This window comes from Hippocampus bargibanti, linkage group LG06 (assembly GCF_051943395.1).
Source record: "Hippocampus bargibanti isolate YZ-2025 linkage group LG06, ASM5194339v1, whole genome shotgun sequence".
NCBI lineage: Eukaryota > Metazoa > Chordata > Actinopteri > Syngnathiformes > Syngnathidae > Hippocampus > Hippocampus bargibanti.
The window spans coordinates 9,077,501-9,103,160 of NC_142739.1; the positions used below are offsets into that span (position 1 = coordinate 9,077,501).

General features: G+C 41.4%; 3 protein-coding genes across 3 annotated transcripts in view; 2 read left to right on the forward strand and 1 right to left on the reverse strand.

Annotated features, from left to right (window-relative positions):
* The window catches only part of ndufaf6 (NADH:ubiquinone oxidoreductase complex assembly factor 6), a 6,948-nt gene extending 1,466 nt beyond the window's left edge, over positions 1-5,482 (forward strand). Inside the window, exons 4-9 of the mRNA XM_088999540.1 lie at positions 231-287; positions 543-645; positions 733-866; positions 1,389-1,490; positions 2,669-2,725; positions 3,671-5,482. Of these exons, the coding sequence (XP_088855666.1) occupies positions 231-287; positions 543-645; positions 733-866; positions 1,389-1,490; positions 2,669-2,725; positions 3,671-3,799 (582 nt within the window). The 3' untranslated portion in view covers positions 3,800-5,482. The remainder of the gene's footprint in view (positions 1-230; positions 288-542; positions 646-732; positions 867-1,388; positions 1,491-2,668; positions 2,726-3,670) is intronic.
* An 852-nt stretch (positions 5,483-6,334) lies between these two features.
* Positions 6,335-13,283, reverse strand: LOC148896336 (adenosine receptor A2a). Its single transcript, XM_088998869.1, has 2 exons — positions 13,118-13,283; positions 6,335-8,190 (listed from the first exon to the last, which is right to left on the reverse strand). The coding sequence occupies exon 2, from the start codon at positions 8,154-8,156 to the stop codon at positions 7,122-7,124; it is 1,035 nt and encodes a 344-aa protein (XP_088854995.1). The 5' UTR covers positions 8,157-8,190; positions 13,118-13,283; the 3' UTR covers positions 6,335-7,121.
* Positions 13,284-18,172: 4,889 nt separating this feature from the next.
* On the forward strand, positions 18,173-23,679 carry plekhf2 (pleckstrin homology and FYVE domain containing 2). The gene is made up of 2 exons (XM_088999571.1): positions 18,173-18,331; positions 21,402-23,679. The coding sequence occupies exon 2, from the start codon at positions 21,414-21,416 to the stop codon at positions 22,146-22,148; it is 735 nt and encodes a 244-aa protein (XP_088855697.1). The 5' UTR covers positions 18,173-18,331; positions 21,402-21,413; the 3' UTR covers positions 22,149-23,679.
* Positions 23,680-25,660: the final 1,981 nt, after the last annotated feature.

A 25,660-nucleotide genomic window follows, 5' to 3' on the forward strand; every position in this document is an offset into this window, starting at 1 on the left:
TAGAGGCTGCGGTGACGCACTACTTCTTCTACAAGGGGAAATGGAATCATGGCTGCTGACAGTAGTTGTCAGTTTTCTGTTGTGGCGCAATATTACTTCACATATAAGGTGCACCTGCGTATAAGGCGCAGGGTCAATTTTTGAAGAAAATGAAGGCTGTTGGGTGCGCCTTATACACCGGAAAATACGGTATTTATTTTTGAGAAGCTGGTTGAGATTCTGTTTTGTAGGCGGTGAAGAAGCATAACCTGACCAAGAGATGGCTGACAAGGATCATAACTGAAAGAGTAAGTATACTATTGAAAATTATAAATAAATAGATAAATAAAATAAAATACAATAAAAATGGGGAAAAGGGAGGCAGTACCTTCTAATAGTGATTTAATGTGGTGGATCTGACAGCCCTGAGGTTTGTGATTAAAATTTTGGCTCTGGGTTACTGGTGTGGAAGTTACATGTTCTCCCTTAGTTGTTATAATGTAACGGTGTAGCGGCGCATGGAAAATAGATAGATTGGATTGAATTCTGGCAGTCTATTTCAGGAAAAGGATCTGGATGACAGAGGTTACCGAAACCTACAGGAGCTTGAGTCATACGCAGAGAACACACAGTCCTCACTCTTGTATCTGCTACTTGAGTCTTTAGGTTTGGAAAGTCTCATAAGTAAACCAAAAGAGAGATTTATTTATATATTTATTTAAATTATTTGGTGCATTTCTTTTCTTGTGGCAGGTGTGAAGGACGTCCACGCAGATCACGCGGCAAGTCACGTCGGCAAGGCGCACGGCATTGTGACGTGTCTGAGGGCGACCCCTCATCACAGCAACCGGCGCAAAGTCTACTTGCCCATGGACATCTGTATGCTGGTGAGATACCTTGCTAATGTGCTACTCCACGACTTTTTTCCATAAATGTATATCAGAGGTGGCAAAAAAAGACTACCATATTTTCTGGTGTACAAGGCGCACCCAAAAGCGTTCGTTTTCTACACAAGATGACCCTGCGCCTTATACACAGGTGCGGCTTATATGTGAAGTAATATTGATCCACAACAGGTCTCGCAACTACTCTCAGCAGCCCCCTACTCCATTTTCCCCCCTGTAGAAGTAGTGCATAACCCCGGCCTCTACTGTAGCACCTTATAATATGGTGTGCCTTATATTTGGAAACTTTTATATACAGTATTATATTTGGCTAAGTTTTTTCATTCATTGAAGGTGCGCCTTATACATTGAAAATGTTTGAAAATACAACATTTATTGGGGGTGGGCTTTATACTCCAGTGCGCCTTATACACTGGAAAATACTGTACTTTTGCTCAATACTTCAAATTCTTGCATCTAAAAATATACAATGATTCGTATTTTGTTTTCTTTCGTTATTTGTAGCACGGAGCGTCTCAGGAAGACTTCATTCGCCGCAGCCAGGAGCAGAGCATACGGGACGTGGTCTACGACATCGCCAGTCAGGCTCACGTTCATTTGGAGCATGTCAGTACTGTACACACATTGCAGGGGAAATTGAGTCGGTGGCTGCTGACAGTGGTTGCGAGACCTGTTTGATGTTGGTTCGCTTATGAGGCGCACCTGTGTACGGATGCTCCCCTACTTACGAACATTCGAGTTACGAACAACGGTACATACGAACATGTTTTTAGTACCATATGTAGTATTCTCCCATTTCACGGTAAGATCAGAGCATTGCCATCAAATGGTGAGTATAGTTTTTGCTTTTTTGAATGTTGCTGTGCCGATGACCATTTTGTGTATGGGAGCCTTTTACTGAGTGAGTTGCTTGTTCTGTAGCCACAAAGGGACATAAGTCTTCTTGTGGCGGTCCCAAGCCCGGATAAATACAGAGGGTTGTGTCAGGAAGGGCATCCGACGTAAAAGCTTGGCCAAAACAAACATGCGGATCAAACCTCTAAAGATGGAGGACACTGATTTGCTGTGGCGATCCCTTGAAAGGAAAAGCCGAAAGGAAAATAAGTACTGTACGCACATTGGGTGCCACGCAAGGCAATTTCTAATTTCCGATTTGGCCTTTGCATCTGGCGCTATCTTGTGGCAATCTTGGATATAACACCACAAAAAGCATGTTTTTCGACAATTGATTCCACTGAAAATAACATAGGGGTGAATTTGTAAAAAGTGAACTTTGAATCGGGATGGACTCACTATATGTTAATTTTTTGGAGGGGAGTCATCCCTTTCAAGAAAGCATATTGCCTGCCGTTCACAGGTCTCTTCATAGGTGTCAACATTACAGACACTTCCCTACTTACGAACATTGGTACATACGAACATTTTTGTAGTAACATATGTAGTATTCTCTCCAGATGTACATATCTTTAAAGAGCATATATTTTACTAAATGTTTATTTTTCACTACAAACCAATGCAGGTGACTTATACAAGCCTTAAACATACTTATATTATACATTCAATACAAAATATAGCACTGAAGCAACTTACGAACAACCATTCTCGTTTGTATCTTGTACGTAAGTTGGGGAGCGTCGGTATTCAGTAATTAGCACCAGAGCACGAGTGTGAAGGTCTTTGAAGTGGCCGTTTCGGTTCCTGCAATCTCACACATACATGTTGAACAAAACAACCGCTTATGTTTTATTTTTGTTTTTGTCTCCCCCGTTCCCAATACCCTCCAGGCACGCTCGTTCCGCCCCAGCGTTCCGGCGGCTGCGACGCCGGCCTTCCTCTACACGGTACATTTTCTCACACCGAATCCACATCCTATACCCGCAGTTATATGCTGGGATTGCTTTACTGCATCTGTCACAAGATGTCTTGGAGGAAAATATACCCACCAAACTTAAAATCTACCCCAAAAGCTGAAAAGACTGCAGCATGCTCTCCATTTCAGGATTAAAAAAAAGCACATGTTTGTTCTTGTTGTACAAATCATTTAATGAGATAGACTGTCAAACTATATTTAGCAGCAAACAGCTGTTTCCTCGCTAAAGTCTCGATGCAGAATGTAGATAGCGTGACTTCCTTTCTTAATATGTAAAAGCATGTGATTTTCACGCCGTAGTGGACAGCTTGCGTGTGGTTATTTATTTTTTTATTTTTTTATTTCTTGCATGTCCACGTGAGGAACCTGCAAAGCAACCGCTCTCGACTTCTTAAAAAATTCATTTGGAATAATTACGGGCTTGAGCGGGTGCTGTCCGTAGCATCTGGCAAACACGGCAGAGTATAGAGAAATACATGTACATTATACATGAATTGAGAAGAAAAAAAATCCACCACTTCTCGAATAAGGTCGCAACCTTGCTAGTCGCAACCTCATCGCCTATTGCTAGGCAGAATTGGTGGAACTCATGGGAAATGAGATGATTGAGATGATGGCTAAAGTTTTTTTTTACTCCAAAATGGCGTCGCGAGAGTGGCTGCCTTTACAGCAGATCCTGTATTTTGTTTTTCTACTTCTTCCTTTCCTTTCCTCTTACTTTCATCACTTGGCTGCTGTGAAATGTACCGGTACATTTCTCCACTGCGACACTAATAAAGGCTAATCCAATATACGTGTGAAACTGTTTATTTTACAAAGATTTGTAATTAATAGAGATTTTTTTTAATTAAAATGTAGTAAATACTTTACTCAAATAGATAAAAAACTAAATCTGTGGTGTGTGTGTGCGATGCAGGTGGCGCTAGAGGACTTCCTGCAGCGGCTGAGGAAAGCCGACTTTGACATCTTCCACCCGAGCCTCCAGAAAAGAAACCCCCTCCTCGCCATCCAACTCTACCTGCGCTCCTGGAAAAAGACCTACTGAAGTCCCTCAAAGACCTCGATCGAGACTTTTGGAGATCACATACAGGAAGTTGACCCGAACAAATGGCAGACAGCTCGAGTGGATATAAAAAATGTACACGCACCTGTTCCAATGCCAGGTTTTGAAGATGAAGTGGACATGTTTTGTGAAGATGAGCAGAGGGAAGATCTGCTTTGCAAATCGCCTCGGGATGTGCGTCCCTTAATTCCAAGTTAGGGACGACCGTGCACCTTCATTAGCGAGAACGAAGGCCTTGCACAGGGTGGATAGAATTATGAACTGTTTGAAAAATGTCAGGCCTCTACTAGAAAGGACTATAAATAAATTTGTCATTTTCACTCAAATTTCAGGACCCACAGAACATTGAGTTTTAGGGCTACATAAACATTCAATGCAATATACAAAACCTTAGACTCTCCTCTTTCATAACGAAAAGAAGTTAATTTCTAAGTTATACAGATCTGGAGTTATCTGAGCTTGAAATGGGGGCGGCTGTACAAAAGGCTAATGGTGCCCCCTCGTGGCAGAGGAAAAAACATTGCCAGAGGTCTGACCAGCACTTTATCGCCACCCCCGCAAGAAAAAAAAAAAAACAGGAAAAAAATTGTGAATGGCGCTCTGCGTCATATTTTCAATTCCCAAATAAATTTGGGAATGGGAGTAAATGAGTTAAATATATGAATACATAAATACATACGTGAATGAATAAATAAACAAAAAAGCCAACTAGAACAATTGAGCTTTATCTGGTTAGTGTGCGAGGCATTTGAAATAGTGGCAGTTATTTTCCAACAAATTTTAATCCAATCAGTTCATTCCAAACATGGCCGCAACCCGTTAAAAGCGCGCGTGCACACTTCAGAGTTGTTTATTTTTAGCTCTCTTCCTTGAATGAAATGCAAGGTTGTAGTTAACATGGCGGCGGAATAAAGTTATGGAAATGATCCTGGTCTGAAGTTTTCAGATTACAAAAATAGGGCATTTGAGGAAAAAGCGTGTCGACCTTTTATATCCGCTCGTCGGTAACATTTCTGCTTAGTTACGCTCTTTTAAAAACGTTTTATTTATTTATTATTATTATTTTTTATGTATTTATTTAAGTCACAGATGAAAGCTGAGTTGAAAGCTCATTAGTCCTAAAAGAATCATTTTGCCTTTAGCAGTTTGTATAATTGACAGGATCGTTCTGAATCTGGGCACACCAGCTGGGTGCTGTGCCTCACGAGCGACGACTCAGTTTTATTGACAGATGTCCTCTATAATGGGCAATTAAGTAACATCACTGTACACTGCTTACCACTCACACAAAGATTTTAATGAGAGAAGGTGAGTCTCCATACCAGGTATCGGCATATGGCCAGTACTAATCGTATTTCAAACTTTTGGGTAGTAGTGAAGGCTGCTGATACCAGCCACCGATACAATTGCAATACGGGATGTGTCCAAATTCACATTTTTGGCCGTATGATGTCTTCCTATTTAAAGGACAACCGACACCATTTTTTGGTTTCCTAACTGACATCAGAAAACCTTTTTATAACTAAAATTCCCAAAACTCACAGGCTGATATTTTTAGTCAAATGCAAAACACCAATAAAAATGAGTTAAAGTGTCCCAAAACTACTTCAAAATGACCCCAGAAATTGCGAGTTTCAGAAGGTGCTGCCCCCGTGTTCGTGACATCACGCCAGGACGTCTTCGCCTTGCTGTAGAACAGGGTCTCAAACTCCGGTCCTCGAGGGCCGTAATCTTACATGTTTTCCAAGTCTCCCTGTTGCAACACACGTGTTGCAACACAGCCTCAGGTGCGTTGCAACAGGGAGACTTGGAAAACATGTAGGACTTCGGCCCTCGAGGACCGGAGTTTGAGACCCGTGCTGTAGAATCAAAACAATGGCTTCCGATTCGGAGAAGATGCTTTCTTGTGACTCATCCAGTTATGAAAATGATTCAAATAGTTCTGAAGAGGAAAGCATAAATGTTTGCAATCGATTAAAGAAGTACTTCCATACTCCAATGTAGCATCCCAGAAAATGCACAAGATGGCGCCCAAGCTCCATTGGAAATGGGCTGATTTGTCTGTTGGGAATTTGTGTCAACTAGAATCAAATAGTAGTCTTGGTGCAACACACAATGATTCACCATTGCGTTATTTATGTGTTTTTCCTTCTAATTTCATCAACACGAAGTTTTCTGACCAAACAAAGTACGGCAAAATGCATTGTATGTCGCTTTCTCGGTCAGGGGCGTTCCAGACGTGACGTCATGTCAGGCATCGTCATCAACTCGAAAACAAGACTTCCTGAATATTCAGTGCGAGTCTTAAAACGTACACTATAGCTATATGCCGTGGAATCTTTGTCAAATACGCTCACTGGAAGTCATTTGAAGTGATTATACAAATTATGGACACAACTTGTCCGGAGGCGTCAGTTGTCCTTTAAGCCTCACTACAAAGAAAGTCACTAAAAGTCCTTTCTGAGTACATGAGAAAACTGATCTCAACATTTGGTTGGTTTGTCATTTTTTATTGAGCTCAGAAAAAGACTGTCAGCACGGCTTCAACAGAGAACAAGACAAAGCTCCTTTCGAATTAAATTTATAAATATAAATATGATAAAATGAGTAATATAAAAATGAGTGTTCAGCGAATGAAAACTAAAATGACAACAAACGTAGCAACTTTGAAGGAAATATTGTGCACTGTTGTTTTCAAGAAGCATGTTAACCATTAGCAAGAACTTATTCACTGCCAGATGATGTGCAAAAATGTGTCCAGGCCAGTGCCAGGGTTTTTGTCATTGTCACTTGAATTCCAGGACCCACCGAATATTGAGTTTTTGGACTACGTGAACATTCAGTACAGTGTTAGAAACTTTAGATCTACTTCTTTTATCAGAAAAAAGAGTTAATTCTTAAGTTATATGGGTCTGGAGTTATCTGAGCTTGAAATGAGGGCAGCTGCACAAAATACAATACAATACATATTGATTTATGTAGCGATTTAACAACAGCTGGAACTGTAAATAAACGCTAACATGGACAAAAGGCAAACGCTGCCCCCTCATGGAATGGAAAAACATTGCCAGAGGTCTGACCAGCACTTTATCGGCATCCCGTGCAAGAAAAAAGAAAACCCGAACAAATTCAGGAATGGCGCTTCACGTCACATTTTTCAATTCCCGAATAAATTGTGGAATGGTAGCGAAGGAGCAATGCGAGAGGCTAGCCGCCCACCTCAAAGCCATCATAGGAAACGCCACACTTCTGTGTGTTCCAAGATGTCACGTTGAGCAGACGAAAAAATAATACAAAAGAAACCTCAAGTCTGTCTGCAGCTCTTGTTGCCGTTTCTCCGCAGCAACTTCTGTGCGCTCAGTCTGAACTTGTGATCCCGCACGCTGTAAATGATGACGTTGCAGCAACTGTTGGTGGTCAAAATCCAGAAGGCAAAGAAGGAGAAGTTGCACCACTCGTTGCCGAGAACGAAGCCCACCAGGAACACCGCGATGGGTGTGAAGGAGGCAGTAAACGCCACCGTCAGTGTCCCGATGGTCTTGGCAGCTTTGATGTCAGAGAAGGTGGGCTTGCTTGCTTTCTGGCATTCGGCCTCCGCCAGGTGTTTCCTACGCTTGGAGTGCTGCCGAATGCTGGACAAGGAGATGAAGTTGATGGCCACCGTCCCGCCCAGGAGGGTGAAGTCGAAGGCCGGGAAGATCAACAGGATGTTCCAGGCCTGTGAAGGGAACTCGCCGATGGTTCCCAGCGCGTAGTTGCACATGCGACTACAGGTGTTGTACTCCAAGACAATCTTTCGACTGAACACCAAAGGCGACACCGCTAGGAAGAAGCTCCCCAACCAGCAAAGCACGATAAGAATGCTGGTCCGTTTGCGTGTGATCACAGAGTCCTTATGAAGTGGCATCAGAACGGCGATGCTGCGTTCTATCGTCATCAGGAAGATGGTGGTGATGGACACCAGCGTGCAGCCTGCGAAGATTGGCCCAATGACGGCGCAAGGGTGGAAACTCACCGATTGCGAGTTTTCACCTATCCACCGCGGCGCAGACTCCCCGGTCATGAGGTAGACTTCGGCGTAGACGGACAGCGGCACCACGAAGGCACCCACCGCGAGGTCGGCCGCGGCCAGCGAGGCTTTCAGGTAGCCCTGCGGCGTTCGGAAGTGCTTGGTGCCAAAGATTACAGCCAGGGTCAGGAGGTTGCCGAAGAGGATGGCCAGGGTCAGCAGCACCAAGAAGACTACCAAAAGGATTTTGTTCGTCATCGTGCAGCAGCACACGGTGCACTGCGCCTCCTCCCCGCTGGCCGGCATGCTTGGCAGGCCGGGGTCAATCATTGGACAAACTCAGGCTAGTTCCTTACATTAGCATCTGGAAGGTAAGCACAAGTTACTGTTAGCATTGGGCATTTGAATTCAGAAGGATGTTAGTTGGGGTCAGTATTTCTGATTAGTTTGGGTTTGAGTTATGGGTCCTATTCAGTTTCTCATTTTTGCTTTTTGACCCGGAAGCACTTGGAGATGACTTCTAAAACTGCTTAGGACTAGTGCATCAGTGCGAACTTGAACCTGTGGCGTCACGCGAAAGTGCGCCTATCACCCCTTTGATGTCTTTGATGTCTTTCAAGTGAGCCTGATTCATTCCCACGCAGGCCAAGGGTATACAAGGAGCCAGCGTGGGACAGTGAGATTGGGGGAATCACGGGGCAGAATCATCTCGAACTCAGACCCAGACAGACATGCAGCTCGCAGAGACCCGCTCAGCATCGGACGGAGTTTCACAGCACGACTTGCTCGACTCCACGCCACGATCAAGCTCTGCGTGTCACCTGCCTGGGAGATCTGACAACGAACCGACTTAAAAATTAAAGAGAAACATCAAACTCTTTAAACTCACCACTGACCAACCTACATAATAAGATGCTAACCTAATCCTTTCCAATAGCAACCTTTAAAGGACAACCAACGCCCCCGGACAAGTTGTGTCCGTAATTACTTCAAATTACTTCTACTGAGCATATTTTACAAAGATTCCACGGCATATTGCTATACTTTACGTTTTAAGACTCGTGCTGAATATTCAGAAAGTCTTGTTTTCGAGTTGATGACGATGCCTGACGTGACGTGACGTCACGTCTGGAACGCACCTGAGCGAGAAAGCGACACACAATGCATTTTGGGTACTTTGCTTGGTCTGAAAACTTTGTGTTGATCCGTGTTGATGGCGAAATTAGAAGGAAAACACATAAATAACGCGATGCTGAATCGTTGTGTGTTGCACCAAGACGATTTGACACTAGTTGACACAAATTCCCAGCAGACAAATCAGCCCATTTTCAACGGAGCTTGGGCGCCATCTTGTGCATTTTCTCCAATGTAGCGTTGGAGTCCTGACGGCTCGAATTGATACGGGAGGACTTCTTTAATCGATTGCAAACATTTATGCTTTCCTCTTTAGAACTATTTGAATCATATTCATAACTGGATGTCTTGGCGTGATGTCTTGGCGTGATGTCACGAACAAAGGGGCAGTACCTTCTGAAACTCACCATCCTGGGGTCATTTTGAAGTAGTTTTGGGACACTTTATCTCATTTCTATTGGTGTTTTACTAGAGAATGTGGGATTCCATTTTTTTTAAATCTTTCTTTTAACCGGTGACATTTTCCACAAATGTTGAGGAAAAGTACAAGAAAGGTTAAGAGAGATAAAGGTTGAGGGAGAGTGACTGATTGGGGATTGGATTGTGGGGTCCGTTTTACTGTGTATTGGTGAGGAAAATGATTATCTGTTAGTATTAGTGTTAGCAATAAAGAGACGAAGTATTTCGTTTCAGGTTAGCGTCTCAGTTTAGTTTTGTTGTTATTGGTATTATTATTATGATTATTATTATTAGTAGTAGTAGTAGTAGTAGTATTTTATTTTTTGAAAGGTGTTTTTTGGGTTTGCATTGGCGTTAGCGAGAAAAAGCTTTAGTACTGTATTTAAGTTCAGGTTAGCCTCGCCGTTTTGTTGTTCTTGTTATTTTTTACTATTATTATTATATTTATTATTATTGTAAGTAGTATAGTAGTATTTTATTTTTTGGAGGAAGATGTTTTTTGGGTGAGCATTAGCGTTAGCAAGGAAGCATTAGCAAGAAAGACACTGAATATTTCAGTTCAGGTTAGCCTTACATGTTTGTTTGTTTGTTTGTTTGTTTGTTTGTTTGTTTGTTTGTTTGTTTGTTTGTTTAGGAAGAGGAAGGGGCAAATGTGGTCACAAAGAGTTGAGGAGACAATGTTGGGGATTTGGGCAAGACATTACAGATGAGTTCAACCAGACCAGTGAATTAGCCCTCGATCATGACGGACATCCACGTTAGCAACAAACATCCACGTTAGCAACACTTATCCTTGAACAGAAAAGAACCTTGACGACAACCACAAACCTTCCTTCAAAGCTTGTTATTTGACATTAAAAAACCGTTTTGTTGAAAAAAAAAAAAACTAACATTTTGATGTCAATAAAAGCAAAAGAGATATGGCTTGGCTATTGAAACAGATTGGATTTATTCAGCTCTCCGTATTGAATACGCCTTTCACTCTTTCTTAAAGCAAAACACTGTCAAGGTCGTTTAGTCCTGGATAAGTAGCAAGCAGATGAATAGGAGCTATCAGGAAAAATAAATGTAAACTGTGTGTTTACTACAATACCCAGGACATGAAGTGGGAGGTCAACACCAACTCTATCCTGAAAAAGGCCCAACAGAGAATGTACTTCCTGAGGCTGCTAAAGAAGCATGGCCTGCCACAGGAGGTGCTGCAACATTTCTACACGGCTGTCATTGAATCCATTCTGTGTTCTTCCATCACCGTTTGGTTCGGGGCAGCCACAAAAATGGACAAAATCCGACTTCAACGGACAGTTAGGACGGCGGAAAAAATCATTGGCACCGCCCTACCCACTCTCGAGGACTTGCACACTGCAAGAATCCAAACTAGGGCGCGGAAAATCCTACTGGACTCTCCGCACCCTGCCCACCACCTTTTCCAGCTACTCCCCTCAGGCAGGCGCTACCGATCCATGCGCACCAAATCCAGCAGACATTTAAACAGCTTCTTCCCCCAAGCCATTAACTCTTTGAACTCTTTCAACAGTAGCCAAAATGGAACTGTATAGTGCCACTTAGCAGTTTTTTTGACAACGATACTAGTGCAGCGTGTTCTACCGGAAACAAATTCCTTGTGTGTTCTACATACTTGGCAATAAAGATGATTCTGATTCTGATTCTGATTCTGATGACCTTAGCCTTTGAAACACTGGGCCATTGTCTGTCATATTTAGAAAAAAAGAGTCATAGAATAATATAGAGTAAAAATACAATTTGGTACATGCAAGCAGCAAATACAGTAAAGTCTCGTTATATCGATATTCAAGGGAGTCCGAAAAAATATCGATATAACCGGGACTATCGATATATCCGACCCTGTTTGCATGTAATTTTCTCTGTGCGTGCATAGAAATAGTATCGATATAACCGGGACTATCGATATATCCGATATCGATATAACGAGACTTTACTGTATTAGCCAATACTCAAAATTTAGGATCAAATTTCGACATTATGCTCATATTTGATATTGGGGCATGGGATTTGGCGAGGATACCTTCATCTGATTGAAGCTCATTTTGGTAAATTCCCTCATTGCAGAAGTCGGGAAAATTATGAGTCCTGGAATTTTTAATAAGACATAAAGAACAGAGACCTTGCGAACCCAGCACCGCAGCCGTCGCAATCACGAAAAATAAAGCTGGCAACGCCTATAGTATAATAGCGTGACCTTAATAACCTCTTTCTTATCTACAGTAGATGCTCCAAACTGTTCAAACTATATGAGACCCCCTGATTCCCCCTTCCGCTAGCCACCCTGTCATTGCTTATCTCTCAGTTTCACATTCATATCCTCAAGCGGCCAAGTACGGACACACACACACACACACACACACACACACACACACACACACACACACACACACACACACACACACACACACACACACACAGTCCCTGCGTCCATGTAACTCCTCATGCAGAAGGCTCGCTCATATCCAGCTAATCATCCGCCCCAGAGTGCTAGGGCAAATAGATGCATGGCGACAGTCACACTTTTATGTTTACATATGTGGCTGAACGTTAGTGATATTCACGCTTGGTATAAAAAGTCTACACACCCTTGTTCAAATGTCAGGATTTTCAAGATACGGATGAGACTGCAAGTTAAATCGTTTCGAAACGGTTGAGCCGTAGCCGTGAAATGAAGTAAAATGAATGGTTGCATAAGTGTGCACACCCCTGTTCGTTTGGGGTAGTGGCTGGATTGAAACATGAAATTTCATATTAAGATGGAGTCAGCGCACACCTGCTACCATTTCAAGTGCCTCTGATGAACTGCAAATACATTTTACATATTCTTAGTTTTTGACTGGTATTTGGATCTGTTCACAAATCAAAAGAATAAATAAATGAATAAATAAATGAATAAATAAATAAATACATACATACGTACGCGCGCACGCACAAATATATAAATAACTACATAAATAATTACATAAATAAATACAGAAATAAATACATTAATAAATACATAAATAAATACATGCATAAATAAATGCATACATACATACATAGAGACATAAATGAATAAACAAATAAATGAATAAATAAATAATACACAAATATATAAATACGCATTGATCATTCAAACTCCACCCGAACTATTGTCACATAAATGCCTCTGACACTGTTAGCGCATCGGTTAAAATTGAGTGTTGATATTTGTAAGCAAATTTGCCAAGAATTCCTGTGAAATATCACGTTCAAAATGTTTTATTTTTGATTTTCATGTTAACCGTACAATTTGTGCCTTGTGTTTATTTTCAAATGGAAAGGGGGAAATGAAATGTGAAAACGTTTCAAAGATAGCCAACATAAAATCTTAAAAAATTATCTTCCTAATGGAAGGGCTTTTTTTAATAACAAAATCTATAATTATTATTATTATTATTATTATAATTATTATCTATAAAAACAATTAAACAATTGCTTTGTATTGCACAAATGCATTGTATTTTGTGTATTTTTTATTTTTTTTATTAATTCAGTTCATATTCTCAGATTTGTAGTTACAGTATTTGTAATTCATCTGTCCTACTCATTTTAACATAAATTACATATCTTTAATTTTTGGGGAATCGCATAGAAAAAATATATCTATAGAAAGAGAGCAGAGATGCCCTTATAAATGATGCTTGACTTACTTTGAGTGTCATGTTGAGGAATCCACTAGAATCTGCTTCTTCTTGCCCCCACCGAACAACCCCTGCACACCCTGCACGCAGCCACACATGCATATGGCGACTCTTGTCTTACTACCACCCCCACTTCCCAAAAAAGAAATAAACACAACTCATCAGCTCACATCCATCGCGCTATTCCTGTATGCCATCGCCACTGAAAATGATGCTGATGATGCTCAGCGCGGTTTTATAAAGGTCTCCTCCTGCTTCTTCTATTGGTTGACTGTGAGGATGATGAGAAAGGCCCCCCTCCACCCCGCCTCCCGCCCTTCTCCTCATCCATAGGAGGTCCACTGCACTCTAAACACTTTCCATGATGTTGACTCACAACGTTAAACAGTCCTGCAAATCCATTGAATTGCATTATGATGTTTACTCTTTCGATATCCATCCATGGGGAAAACAATGCTCATTCATTCAAATAATGTAGTGTCAGCGTTAGCCCCCATGGAGACATGTACTGTAAATACATTTTGATAAGATGAGTTGCGGTTGAGTCACAGTCGGGTAAAAGTGGCCACATTAACAACCAGGAAATAAATCATCTCGCGAAGATTACAATAGCACCCAAATATAAACCAAAACTTGAAATATAATTTTTTTGAGTACGTCTGTGTAAGCTCTCAGTCGTACAGGAGTGGTCCATTGATGACAAGGTTTCTTCAGCCGTCATCTGTACAAATTTGAAGGTGTCGGACGTTTCGCTTCTCATCCAAGATGCTTCGTCAGCGAACTGACGCTCTCTTCGCTGACGAAGCATCTTGGATAAGAAGCGAAACGTCCGACACCTTGAAAGAAGTACAGATGACGGCTGAAGAAACCTTTCCATCGAATTTTTTGAGTGTTTAATCAGCCTGCCGTGCATATTTTTGGAATGTGGAAGGAAACCGGAGTACCTGGAGAAAACTCACGCAGGTACAGGAAGAACATACCTGGCAATAAAATACATCACTTGGATTTGGCCATTTTTTTAGGAGCTCGCATGATTAAAAAAAACTATGGCTTTCACGGTTGTCCTGTGTTAGCATGGTGTACTTTTACGACTGTTATTATTTTGGTGGTGATTGGCAAAGTGCGGTATGCGTTTTAACAAACACCCAGAGAAAGTTTCAAATTGTTTTAATCTTCCTGTATTTAAAATTCAAACCGTGCCTAATGCTAGATTTGATGTTCAAGTTGTATTTAATTTTGAACGGCAATGCATCATCATAGATGATGTAATCGACGCAAGAGTGTATGGAGGACTTTGGGAGTGAAAGTTGAGCTTCGGCTGCTGACACAACACTTTAATCTGCATCCACTCACTCGCCAGCTCACTGGTCAAGCCTGCCGCCATGACTCTCAGATTAAGGATTACCCAGACGGCGCACACTGGGAAACACGGGATTACACTGCGTGTGTGTGTGTGCGTGTGTGTGCGTGCGTGTGCGTGTGTGTGTGTGTGTGTGTGTGTGTGAGTGTGTGTGTGTGTGTGTGTGTGCGTGTGTGTGTGCGTGCGTGTGTGTGCGTCTGTGTGTGTGCGTGTGTGTGTGTGTGTGTGTGTGTGTGTGTGTGTGTGTGTGTGTGTGTGTGTGTGTGTGTGCGTGTGCACGTGTGTGTGATTTAATGTTCTTCGTATGTGTCACTCAATGTACTTCATGTGTGAATCGTATTTTTGTCTAAAAATACTTCTAAAAATGAAACTTTGTTATAATAATAATAATAATAATCATCATCATCATCATCATCCTTTCATCACTTTGCTGCTGTGAAATGTAAATTTCTCCACTGTGATACTAATAAAGGCATATCCAATCCAATCCAATCCAATCCAATCCAATCATCATCATCATCATCCATCCATCCATCTTCTGCTGCTTATCCGAGGTCGAGTCGTGGAGGCAGCAGTTTCAGTAGGGAAGACCCAGACTTCCCTCTCACCACCCAGCCACTTCTTCTAGCTCGTCCTGGCGGATCCCGAGGCATTCCCAGGCCAGCTGGGAGACATAGTCTCTCCAGCGTGTCCTGGGTCGTCCCCGGGTTCTCCTGCCAGTGGGGCATGCTCGGAACACCTCACCAGGGAGGCGTCCTGGGGGCATCCTGATCAGATGCCCGACCCACCTCATCTGACTCCTCTTGATGTGGAGGAGAAGCGGCTCGACTTTGAGCCCCTCCCCGATGACCGGGCTTCTCACCTTATCTCTAAGGGAGAGCCCGGACACCCTACGGAGAAAGCTCATTTCGGCCGCTTGCATCCGGGATCTCGTTCTTTCGGACACAACCCATAGCTCGTGACCATAGATGAAGGTTGGGATGTAGATCGACGGGTAGATTGAGAGCTTTGCTTTTTGGCTCAGCTCCTTCTTCACCACGACAGATCGGTACAAAGTCCGCATCACAGCAGACGCCGCACCGATCTGCCTGTCGACCCTCATTCGTGAACAAGAACAATAAGTATGCCGACACCTGCTCTACGCCTCTCACCGTGGGCAACTCCAGAGTGGAAGAGAGTCCAACCCCTTTCGAGAGTGCTGGTACCGGAACCCAGGCTGTGTGTGAAGGCAAGCCCAACTATGTCTAGTCAGAACTTTTCGACCTCGTGCACCAGCTCGGGCTCCTTCCCTGTAAGAGAGGTGACATTCCACGTCCTCACCCAGGACCTGTTTGCCCTGGGTGACCCTAGCAAGGGCATAAAGCCCCAGACAACCTAGCTCCTAGGATCATTGGGACACACAAACCCCTCCACCACAGTAAGGTGACGACTCATGGAGAGGAATAATAATAATAATAATAATAATAATAATAATAATAATAATAATAATAATAATAATAATAATAATAATAATACATATCATTTGTAAGCGCCTTTCAAAACTCTCAAGGTCACTTGACAGTCACAGGATACGTTTTTATGTGGATGAGCAGCGGCAGCCACACGCGCCAGTGTTCACTCAACCTGCGAGTCACTCAAATAGATAGAAAGCTAGCTAGCCAGCTAGATAGCGATATAGCTAGCTAGCTAGCCAGCTAGATAGTGATATAGCTCATTTTATTATAATAAATAATAATAATAATAATAATAATAATAATAATAATAATAATAATACATTCGACTTATAAGCACCTTTCAAAACTCTGGGACACTTTACAGTCACAGAATAAGAAGAAAAATATTTTTTCTGTGGGTATTAATTAGACCCACCAACATTTTTATTCATCTTATTAGTCAAGGTCTACTGTAAATGAAATGGAAATTATTTAAATCATGTATTTAAATTCTTTGAATACAGCGGTTAGTACAATGGACGGTTTAGAATGTGATCAGGTTACAGATTCTCATTATTCGTTCATGAAAGGGTTAATTATGTTAAAAATGGGAATGGTGTGTCAAAACATGAGTGTGATATGTAAAATATAAAAAAAAAATATGTTTGGGGGAAATGAATGAATATGCACAAAATTCATGTGCACATGCTGCTGTTGCTGCTGATGATGCATGATGATGATGATCATGGTGTGATGACATTTCTCCATTGCTTAGTTTGACTGTGGCGTGCTGATGGTGTACAATATTGCAGCCCGGCTCAGCGACGGAAAGGATGACGCTGCGGCTTGCTTGGCACGAGCCGTCGTTCGATCACCGCACGCCACCCAAGAGCCTAGCGTTAATTCACTGTGACATGCTTTGCTTGTTGTCTGCGGGCCTCCCCCACCTCATCATCACCCCAGCTGGGTGAGTCCCTGGGGGGCCTGGGGGAGAGGTGGAGTGTGGTCAGGCTGGGCGAAGCTGGACAGATGGGTGTGCGTGTGCGCACGCGTGTGAGAGCTCACGGTCCACTGGCTGGCCTCTGAGTCACGTTTGAGTGTACAGTGATGTCATCTTTGTTTGGACTTGCGTGTCCAAGCAAGAAAGCTGGCGAAAGGAGGAGGAGGAGGGAGGGAGTTGAATTAAGATGCTGCAGCAGCTGCACATAAATGTGTCCAAACAGGCTAAGCTACATGATTATATAAATAAATAAATAAATAAATAAATAAATAAATAAATAAATAAATAAATAAATCTTCTTTTCCTTTCGGCTTTTCCCTTCAAGGGGTCGCCACGGCGAATCAGTGTCCTCCATCAAAAAAATAAATAAATAAAAATAAATAAATAAATAAATAAATAAATAAATAAATACACACACATGTACATACGTACATGCATACATACATACGTATGTACGTACATACATACATACATACATACATACATACATACATACATACGTACGTACGTACGGACATACATACATACATACATACATACATACATACATACATACATACATACATACATACATACATACATATTCATGAAAAAAACAGTTTTATGAAATTGTAACATTGATAAATAATATTGTCACCATGTTTTCCATGTTTTTTTTGTGTGAGCTGCATTGGAATAGCTGTGCATTGTCGATGCTTTCAGGGCATTAATTGGTTTTATGGTCGAGCACATCAGAATCAGAATCAGAATACCTTTATTCGTCCCGCAATGGGGAAATTTGCATGTTCTCTTAGTCGAAAAAAAAAACAAGTAAAGGGGAGAAAGGTCTTGTTAATGAGTGGGCCACAATTCTACCAAATTTAACACTAGAAAATAAATTATGAAAGGTATCGTTCATATTTGGAATATAGTACAGTATTCAAAACATTTGGATTATTTTCATGGAATATGTGTACATCTAGTTACAAATTGGAATGCAGGAAATTAGAAACATAATTCCCAATATATCCTGAATGTGGTGAAGGCTTTGAATTTTTAATGATTTGGACCAGTCCAGAAATGAGGAAGAAGTCGAAATTAAAACAATTAAAAGTATTTTTGTTGTTTGAAAACATACCGTAGCTGTCAATGTAGAGAGGCATGCTTTCCTATCTTCCATGTTGCTTGGATCTCCTTAATGATCTGATGTCCGACCCTTGCGGGCCATGAAGGCACCGCGTTACTCTGCTGCTCTGTTGTTGTGTGTATTTTTTTTAATCTTCCAAACAGGCGGCGGCTTGCCGTGATGTGTTTGCGACTGCTCGGTTGATCTTTTTTGGACACTTTTCTGATGGGACCATTTGCCTTGATCGCTCCGCCGGTCACACACATTTCGTTTTAATTGTCATCGGATAAGAACGAGACTTAGAGGGAGTGAAGTAGAGAGTCCGGTACGTACTTTGGAAAAACTGTGACTTGAATGTAGTGTTTACTAGCTTAGCCGATTAGCCTTGACTTTTTCCCACCCTAGGGCGAGTGTCAATTTATCTGTCTGGTGAACTTTGAACGATCGATTACTCTCCTGGGGGAAAACAAGAACAGATCTATAGATTTTAGGTTACTGTTGAAAAGTTGAAGTGAAAAAAAAAAGTTTCCTTCAAACCGCGATGGAGAGCTAACTTTCTATTGAAGCTAGGCTAGCCTGTGAGGCTAACGTTAGCAACAGTTGGTCTCAGTTCGACTTAAATAAACGTTTTCAGTTTATTTGCATTCAACAAATGACTCGTTTGAATTATCAAGGATAGACTGAGTCTGGCTTAAAAGTCGTTTTGTGAAATAATACATTAAGGCTTTAATCACAATTTGGGGACAGTGTGGTACACTCGTGCTACACTCTAGTTGGTTGTTGGCTGGGCTTTTTAGCATAAGCAGTAACTGAACTATGGACTAAGGGTGACACGCACAGTGTAATCTGCAGCCATTTATACACCCTGCCATATTGGATTATGATTACACAAGGAACGGTGCTGGAAAAAAGTAAAAGGGAGTGTTGGGTGAGGTGGGAGCAGATGATTAGGTAGTTTATTGAAGTGCACCTCGCCCTCCTTTTATATTGAGGTGAAGAAAAACGGGTAGATTTCATCTCAACGACATCCTTGACTCAATCAGCAAAGATCCAAAGACATGTATTGACGTGCGTTGAACCAATCAGATGATGTGATTTTTGATCTGTTATAACTTGATGTGAATTAAAAGAAAAAGGGAGGAGAAAAAATGCTTGAGGACGTGAAAGATAAAATGGTTCAGCTGAAACATGCCTTGAATCTTAAAGGACAACCGACGTCTCCGGACAAGTTGTGGCCATAATTTGTAAAATGGCTTCAAATGACTTCTACTGAGCGTATTTTACAAAGATTCCACCGCATATAGCTTATTTTACGTTTTAAGACTCGCGCTGAATATTCAGGAAGTCTTGTTTTTGATTTGATGACGAGTCCGTATGTGACGTCACTAAAGGAACGCCCCTGACCGAAAAAAAGACACATTGTAGCAGTCCTTCCATCACGCCAATGTATTTTGCTGTATTGTTTGGTATGAAAACCTTGTGTTGCACCCAAAAGCCGCCAGAAGAGGGTGTCCAAGCTCCATATAAGGAATTTATCAGCCTGTGGAAACGGAGGTGGCCACAGGAGGTCGCCATTTTGTGCCTCTTTCCTGGTGATCCGTTTCTCCCCAATGTTGCCTCAAAATGGCATGGAATAAATTATTTAATCGATTGCAAACATGTATGCTTTCCTCTTCAGAACTATTTCATATTCATAACTGGAGATGTAACAAGAAAGCATATTCTCCGAATCTGAAGCCATTGTTTTGATTTTCCAGAAATGCAAGATGTCTTGGCGTGACATCACGAACTGGGGGCGGGACTTTCTGAAAATGCCCAATTCGCAGCTCAATTTTTTGCAGATTTTAACTCATTTTTATTGGTGTTTTGCATTTGAATAAAAATATCATACTGCGTGTTTTGGGGATTTTAGATGCTATAAAACGTTTTTCTGATGTCAGTTAAGAAACAAAAAAGTGATGTCGGTCGAGCGCATGAAAGTTACTTAGGACATACCGTATTTTCCGGTGTAGAAGGTGCACCGGTGAGTATAAGGCGCACCCCCAATGAATGGTGTATTGTCAAACCTTTTCCATATACAGTGATACCTTGGCTTTCAAACTTAATTGTTTCGCAGACAGTGTGCTAGGTGAAAAGTGTGTATCCCAAAAATTAATTTCACATAAGAAACCATTAAAATGAGAATAATCCGTTCCCAGGTACCATAAAACATAATTTTCTACTTTCTAATTTTCTAAGCCTTAAAACTACACAAAATATACCCCATTTTATGTATAATAAATCTGCTGATATTATAATTAAAGAAATAAACTGTACTGTATAATAGTAATTTTCTTTACCTTTGTGATGGTCGTTGCTGGCTTGATGGAATGGAGTGACCGGTTTCATCAGTATGAAACACTTGATGAGGAACGTAGCCTTCTTCTTCCACTATCTTGAGGAATGATTCCTTGTAAGCTTTGGCAGTTTTATCGTCAGAACTGGCTGCCTCACCATGACGAATGACACTGAATCCCTGTACGACGCTTAAAGTTCTCGAACCATCCATGGCTAGCCTTGAAATCATCAATGGATGACGAACTTCCAGGTTGCCTCTTGACGATATCCGAGTGAAGTTGCCGTGCTTTCTCAGCGATAATTGTACCTAGTTCCTCATCGATTGTATTCTGTCTAACTGGTTTGATAGCTTTTTGCTTCAAGTGTACAGATGGCTTGTGCGGGTTGTTTGTGGAGCCTGATTGATGGGATATTTTAACCTTGCAGTCTACTCTGCTTTTTAACTCAATACTATCAATAAAGTATCAATAAAGTTGAAACAATTCTAAATTTCACTGTGTTTTCTATCCATTTTCTCTCTCTCTCTCTCTGTCGTCTGCCTATCTATTATTATTTGCAGCTCTGTGTTTCTGTCCCCCCCCCCCCCCCCCCCCCCCCCTTACTGCCGCGTTCTTGACAGATCATGTGCGGCTTTAACCGAAGACTGGCGGCGGGGAATAGAGGACATAAAAACTCGTCTGCCATTTTCTTTTTAGGAGAATGGGCTCGTTCGCGAACGACACATCACTCATTGTGGCGCTCCGTGTGTATCCCGTAAAATAGTTTGTATGCCAAGATTAAATTCTCACTAATTTAACGTTCGTAAGCTGAAAAGTTCACGAGCCAAGGCATTCTTCAGCCGAGGTGTCACTGTATTCCGAAGAAAAACTGGCTTTTGAAAGCTGAATTTTAAGTGGCCTGCCATCTCCCTTGTCAAGCATGAACTTTCATCATGAAAATTCAGTTTCTCCGTTTATCATGAATCGACCCAAGTGTCAAAAAGCCAAGGCCAAAAAGTCTGCCTCTGCGTTCTGAATTTCTCATTTGTTCTATTGTGGCGTGCGTTGATGTGGGTGCAGGCCCGGGCCAAGATGGTGGACCGCCTGGCCAACAGCGAGGCCAACTCCAAGCGGATCGCGGTGGTGGAGGGCTGCTTCGGCGCGGCGGGCCAGCCGCTGGCCATCCCGGGCCGCGTGCTGATCGGCGAGGGCGTCCTCACCAAGCTGTGCCGCAAGAAGCCCAAAGCGCGCCAGTTCTTCCTCTTCAACGACATCCTGGTCTACGGCAACATCGTGCTGCAGAAGAAGAAGTACAACAAGCAGCACATCATCCCGCTGGAGAGCGTCACCATCGACACGGTGCCCGACGAGGGCGACCTGCGCAACGGCTGGCTCATCAAGACGCCCACCAAGTCCTTCGCCGTCTACGCCGCCACCGCCACCGAGAAATCCGAGTGGATGAACCACATCGGCAAGTGCGTCCGGGAGCTGCTCCAGAAGAGCGGCAAGGCGCCGGCCGGCGAGCACGCCGCCGTCTGGGTGCCCGACTCGGAGGCGGCCGTCTGCATGCGCTGCCAGAAGGTCAAGTTCACGCCCGTCAGCCGCCGCCACCACTGCCGCAAGTGCGGCTTCGTGGTGTGCGGGCCCTGCTCCGAGAAGAAGTACCTGCTGCCCAGTCAGTCGTCCAAGCCAGTGCGCGTCTGCCAGTTCTGCTACGGCCAGCTGGCGGCCGGCGGACGCTCCGACGCCGCCGTTTACCAGCGCGTCGGGGACTTCCGCGACGTCTCGGACGACGACGACGACGACGATGAAGACAGCAGCGACTGACGGGGCGGGGTCATATCGCGGAGACTGACTCCATTTGAACTGAGAGTCCTCCGCTTGCCCGCCGAGTGCGGTTATCCGCCGTCACGCAACTTGGGGCGTGACGTCAAAGTCAGATACGACAAGTATAAAGGGGGAAACAAAAAGGAATTTGTTCAAGTCAAATGGTTATTTTATTTGGGGGCGGTCCTGTATTGTGAGGAAAATTTGGTTTGAAGGTCACATTTCCCAGGAAAAAAAAATGCATTTCTTTCATGAGTCATTTTCCAGAGCAGCTATTTTTTCCACCCTGAAAACATTTTTTAAGGGTATTTTTTTCCTAAGGAATATAATCGTAATTTCTGCACTATAAGGCGCACCTAAAAGAAAAGATCTTTTTCAAAAGATGATCATGCACATCATAATCCGGTGCTCTTATGTATGGAAAATGTTTTAAAATATGGCATTCATTGATGGAAAAAAGTTTTTCAATGTATTTTGTTGAAGGTGCGCTTTATATTCCAGAAAATATTTGAGAATAAGAATAAATTGAATTATCCGAAATTGGAAAAGTCATTTCATTATTTTTTTACCAGAGAAAAACAAGTTGTATATTTGGAAACTTGCATTTCTATTCACAAAAGTAAATAGGGAAAGAATTAAAAAAATTTTCATAAAAGTGGAATATTTTTCAGGTTGTCCCAACCCATTTTTTAAGGGGGCTGGGGGGAGTCACTTATTACAACCCAGAGAATTAAAAAAAAAGCTTTTTTTTTCAAGAAAGTTGTAGATTTGAAAAGTTGCATTTCTATTCACAAAAGTATCGATGAGAAGGTTTCTTCAGCCGTCATCTGTACGTTTTTTCAAAAAAAGTACAGATGACGGCTGAAGAAACCTCTCATCGATGGACCACTCCTGTACGACTGAGAGCTTACACAGACGTATTCACAAAGGTAATTTTTAAATAGGTAATTAATTCAAATATATATTTTTTTACAGTGAAATATTTTTTTCGGGTTGTCTCAAACCGATTTTTTGTTTGGGGGGGGGCTCACTTTTTACAACCCAGAGAATTTTAAAATTTTGTTTTTTTTTCTTCAAGAAAGTTGTATATGACAAAAGTCGCATTTCTATTCACAAAGATAATTTTTAAATAGGTAAATAATTCAAATATTTTTTGTCAAAAGTCAAATATTGTTCAGGTTGTCCCAAACTATTTTTTGGGGTGGGGGAGTCTCACTTATTATAACCCAGAGAATGAAATAAAGTTTTTTTTCAAGAAAGTTGTATATTTGAAAAGTTGCATTTCTATTCACAAAGTAATTTTTAAATAGGTAAATAATTAAATATATATATTTTTAAGTGAAATATTTTTCAGGTTGTCCTAAACTGATTTTTTTGCATTGGGCTCACTTTTTACAACCCAGAGAATAAAAAATATTTTTTTCAAGAAAGTTGCATTTCTATTCACAAGTTATTTTTAACAAGGTAAATAATTCAAATATTTTTCTTCAGTGAAATATTTTTCAGGTTGTCTCAAACCGATTTTTTTTTTTTTTTTGGGGGGGGGGGGGGGGGGGGGGCACTGCGTACATCCCAGAGATTTTTTTTCAAGAAAGTTTTATATTTGAAAAGTTGCATTTCTATTCACAAAAGTAATTTTTTTTAATCGGTAAATAATTCAAAAAAATTTTAAGTGAAATATTTTTCAGGATGTCCCAAATCAATTTTTTGGGGGGGACTCACTTTTTAACAGCATATTTTATGTAATTTACAGATTTAAAAAAAATCAGTAAATTTCATCCAATAAATGATACACAAATAATTATTTTTAAGAAAATCATATTTATGTAATTGTTCAAAAAATTATTACGTTTTTGTCCTTGTTTTAAACTCATCACCCCACCCAGCCTCAATATTTTCTAAACAGTATGGCAAAAACTCAAACTGTTAGCTACTTCTCAAAACAACAACTTTTCTTTTTGCTGTCGTCAGTTTGTTTTTCACTATTTCCTGTCTATTTTTGACATGATAATGATGTCATGTGGCTGCTTAACTCGAGGGGCAATCACGCCTGTGCCTTCACTCTCACCTTCATGCCTTGTCCAACACACTAAATGCTTCCCCATTCAATCAGTAGGGGGGTGCTTGCAAAACATTGTCTTGGAAACTGTTTCCATGGCGACACCCTGAGTTGTAAAATGATTTTTTTTTCCCTTTTGGACACCAGCTGGCCAATGTGGCTGTTGACTCTCAAGTTACCCGTGAGTCAGAATCTTCTAAAGGTGGTCAGAAGGGGCACTGTAATGAGACTGATTAATCAAACCGCTCTACATGATTTGTGTGGTTATGAATTGTGAATTTTGAATCAACTGTCTGTGTTAGAATATCGAGGTCCAACCTAAAAAAAATAAATAAATAAAGAATCGCAGTACAAATCGTAATCTTCTGACAATGAAGTTAGCTTTTTATGCAGTCGTCTTTTACATTTTATATGTAAACATAATACGACTGCTGTTTTATATTTTTTAATCAAGAACAATTTAAATAAAATAACACTTATAATTAGAATTTAAAACTACAATTTCAAAAGGAATTTTTGTAAAATGTTGCTTTTGGTGTGTTTAAAAAAAGGGATGAAACTCAAATTTGGTATTGTTTCTTTCACAAGTCACCCATCTTAAAGGACAACCGACATCACTGTTTTGTTTCCTAACTGACATCAGAAAAACGTTTTAAAGCATCTAAAATACCCAAAACACGCAGTATGATATTTTTAGTCAAATGCAAAACACCAATAAAAATGACTTAAAGTGTCCAAAATCTGCAAAAAAAATTGAGCTGCGCATTGGGCATTTTCAGAAAGTCCCGCCCCCAGTTCGTGACGTCACGCCAAGACGTCTTGCATGCTGGAGAATCAAAACAATGGCTTCAGATTCGGAGAATATGCTTTCCTGTTACACATCCAGTTATGAATATGATTCAAATAGTTCTGAAGAGGAAAGCATACATGTTTGCAATTGATTAAAGAATTTATTCCGTGCCATTTTGAGGCAACATTGGGGGGAAATGGACCACCAAAAAAGAGGCAGAAAATGGCGACCAAGCTCCGTGTGAGGAATTAATCAGCCCGTTTCCACAGGCTGATAAATTCCTTCCGTGGAGCATGGTCGCCCTCTTCTGGCCGCTTTTTGGTGCAACATGATGTTTTCAGACCAAACAAGTACAGCAAAATGCATTGACGTGGTGGAAGGACTGCTACAATGTGTCCTTTTTTCGGTCAGGGGCGTTCCTTCAGTGACGTAGGGTGAGGACTCATCACCAACTCAAAAACAAGACTTCTGAAATATTCAGCGCAAGTCTTAAAACGTAAAATATAGCTATACGCGGTGGAATCTTTGTAAAATACGCTCAGAAGTCATTTGAAGCCATTTTACAAATTATGGACACCTTGTCCGGAGATATCGGTTGTCCTTTAAATGACATTTGACCAAAAATGACATGCCATATTCCATTGACTTATTTTCCTATAACCC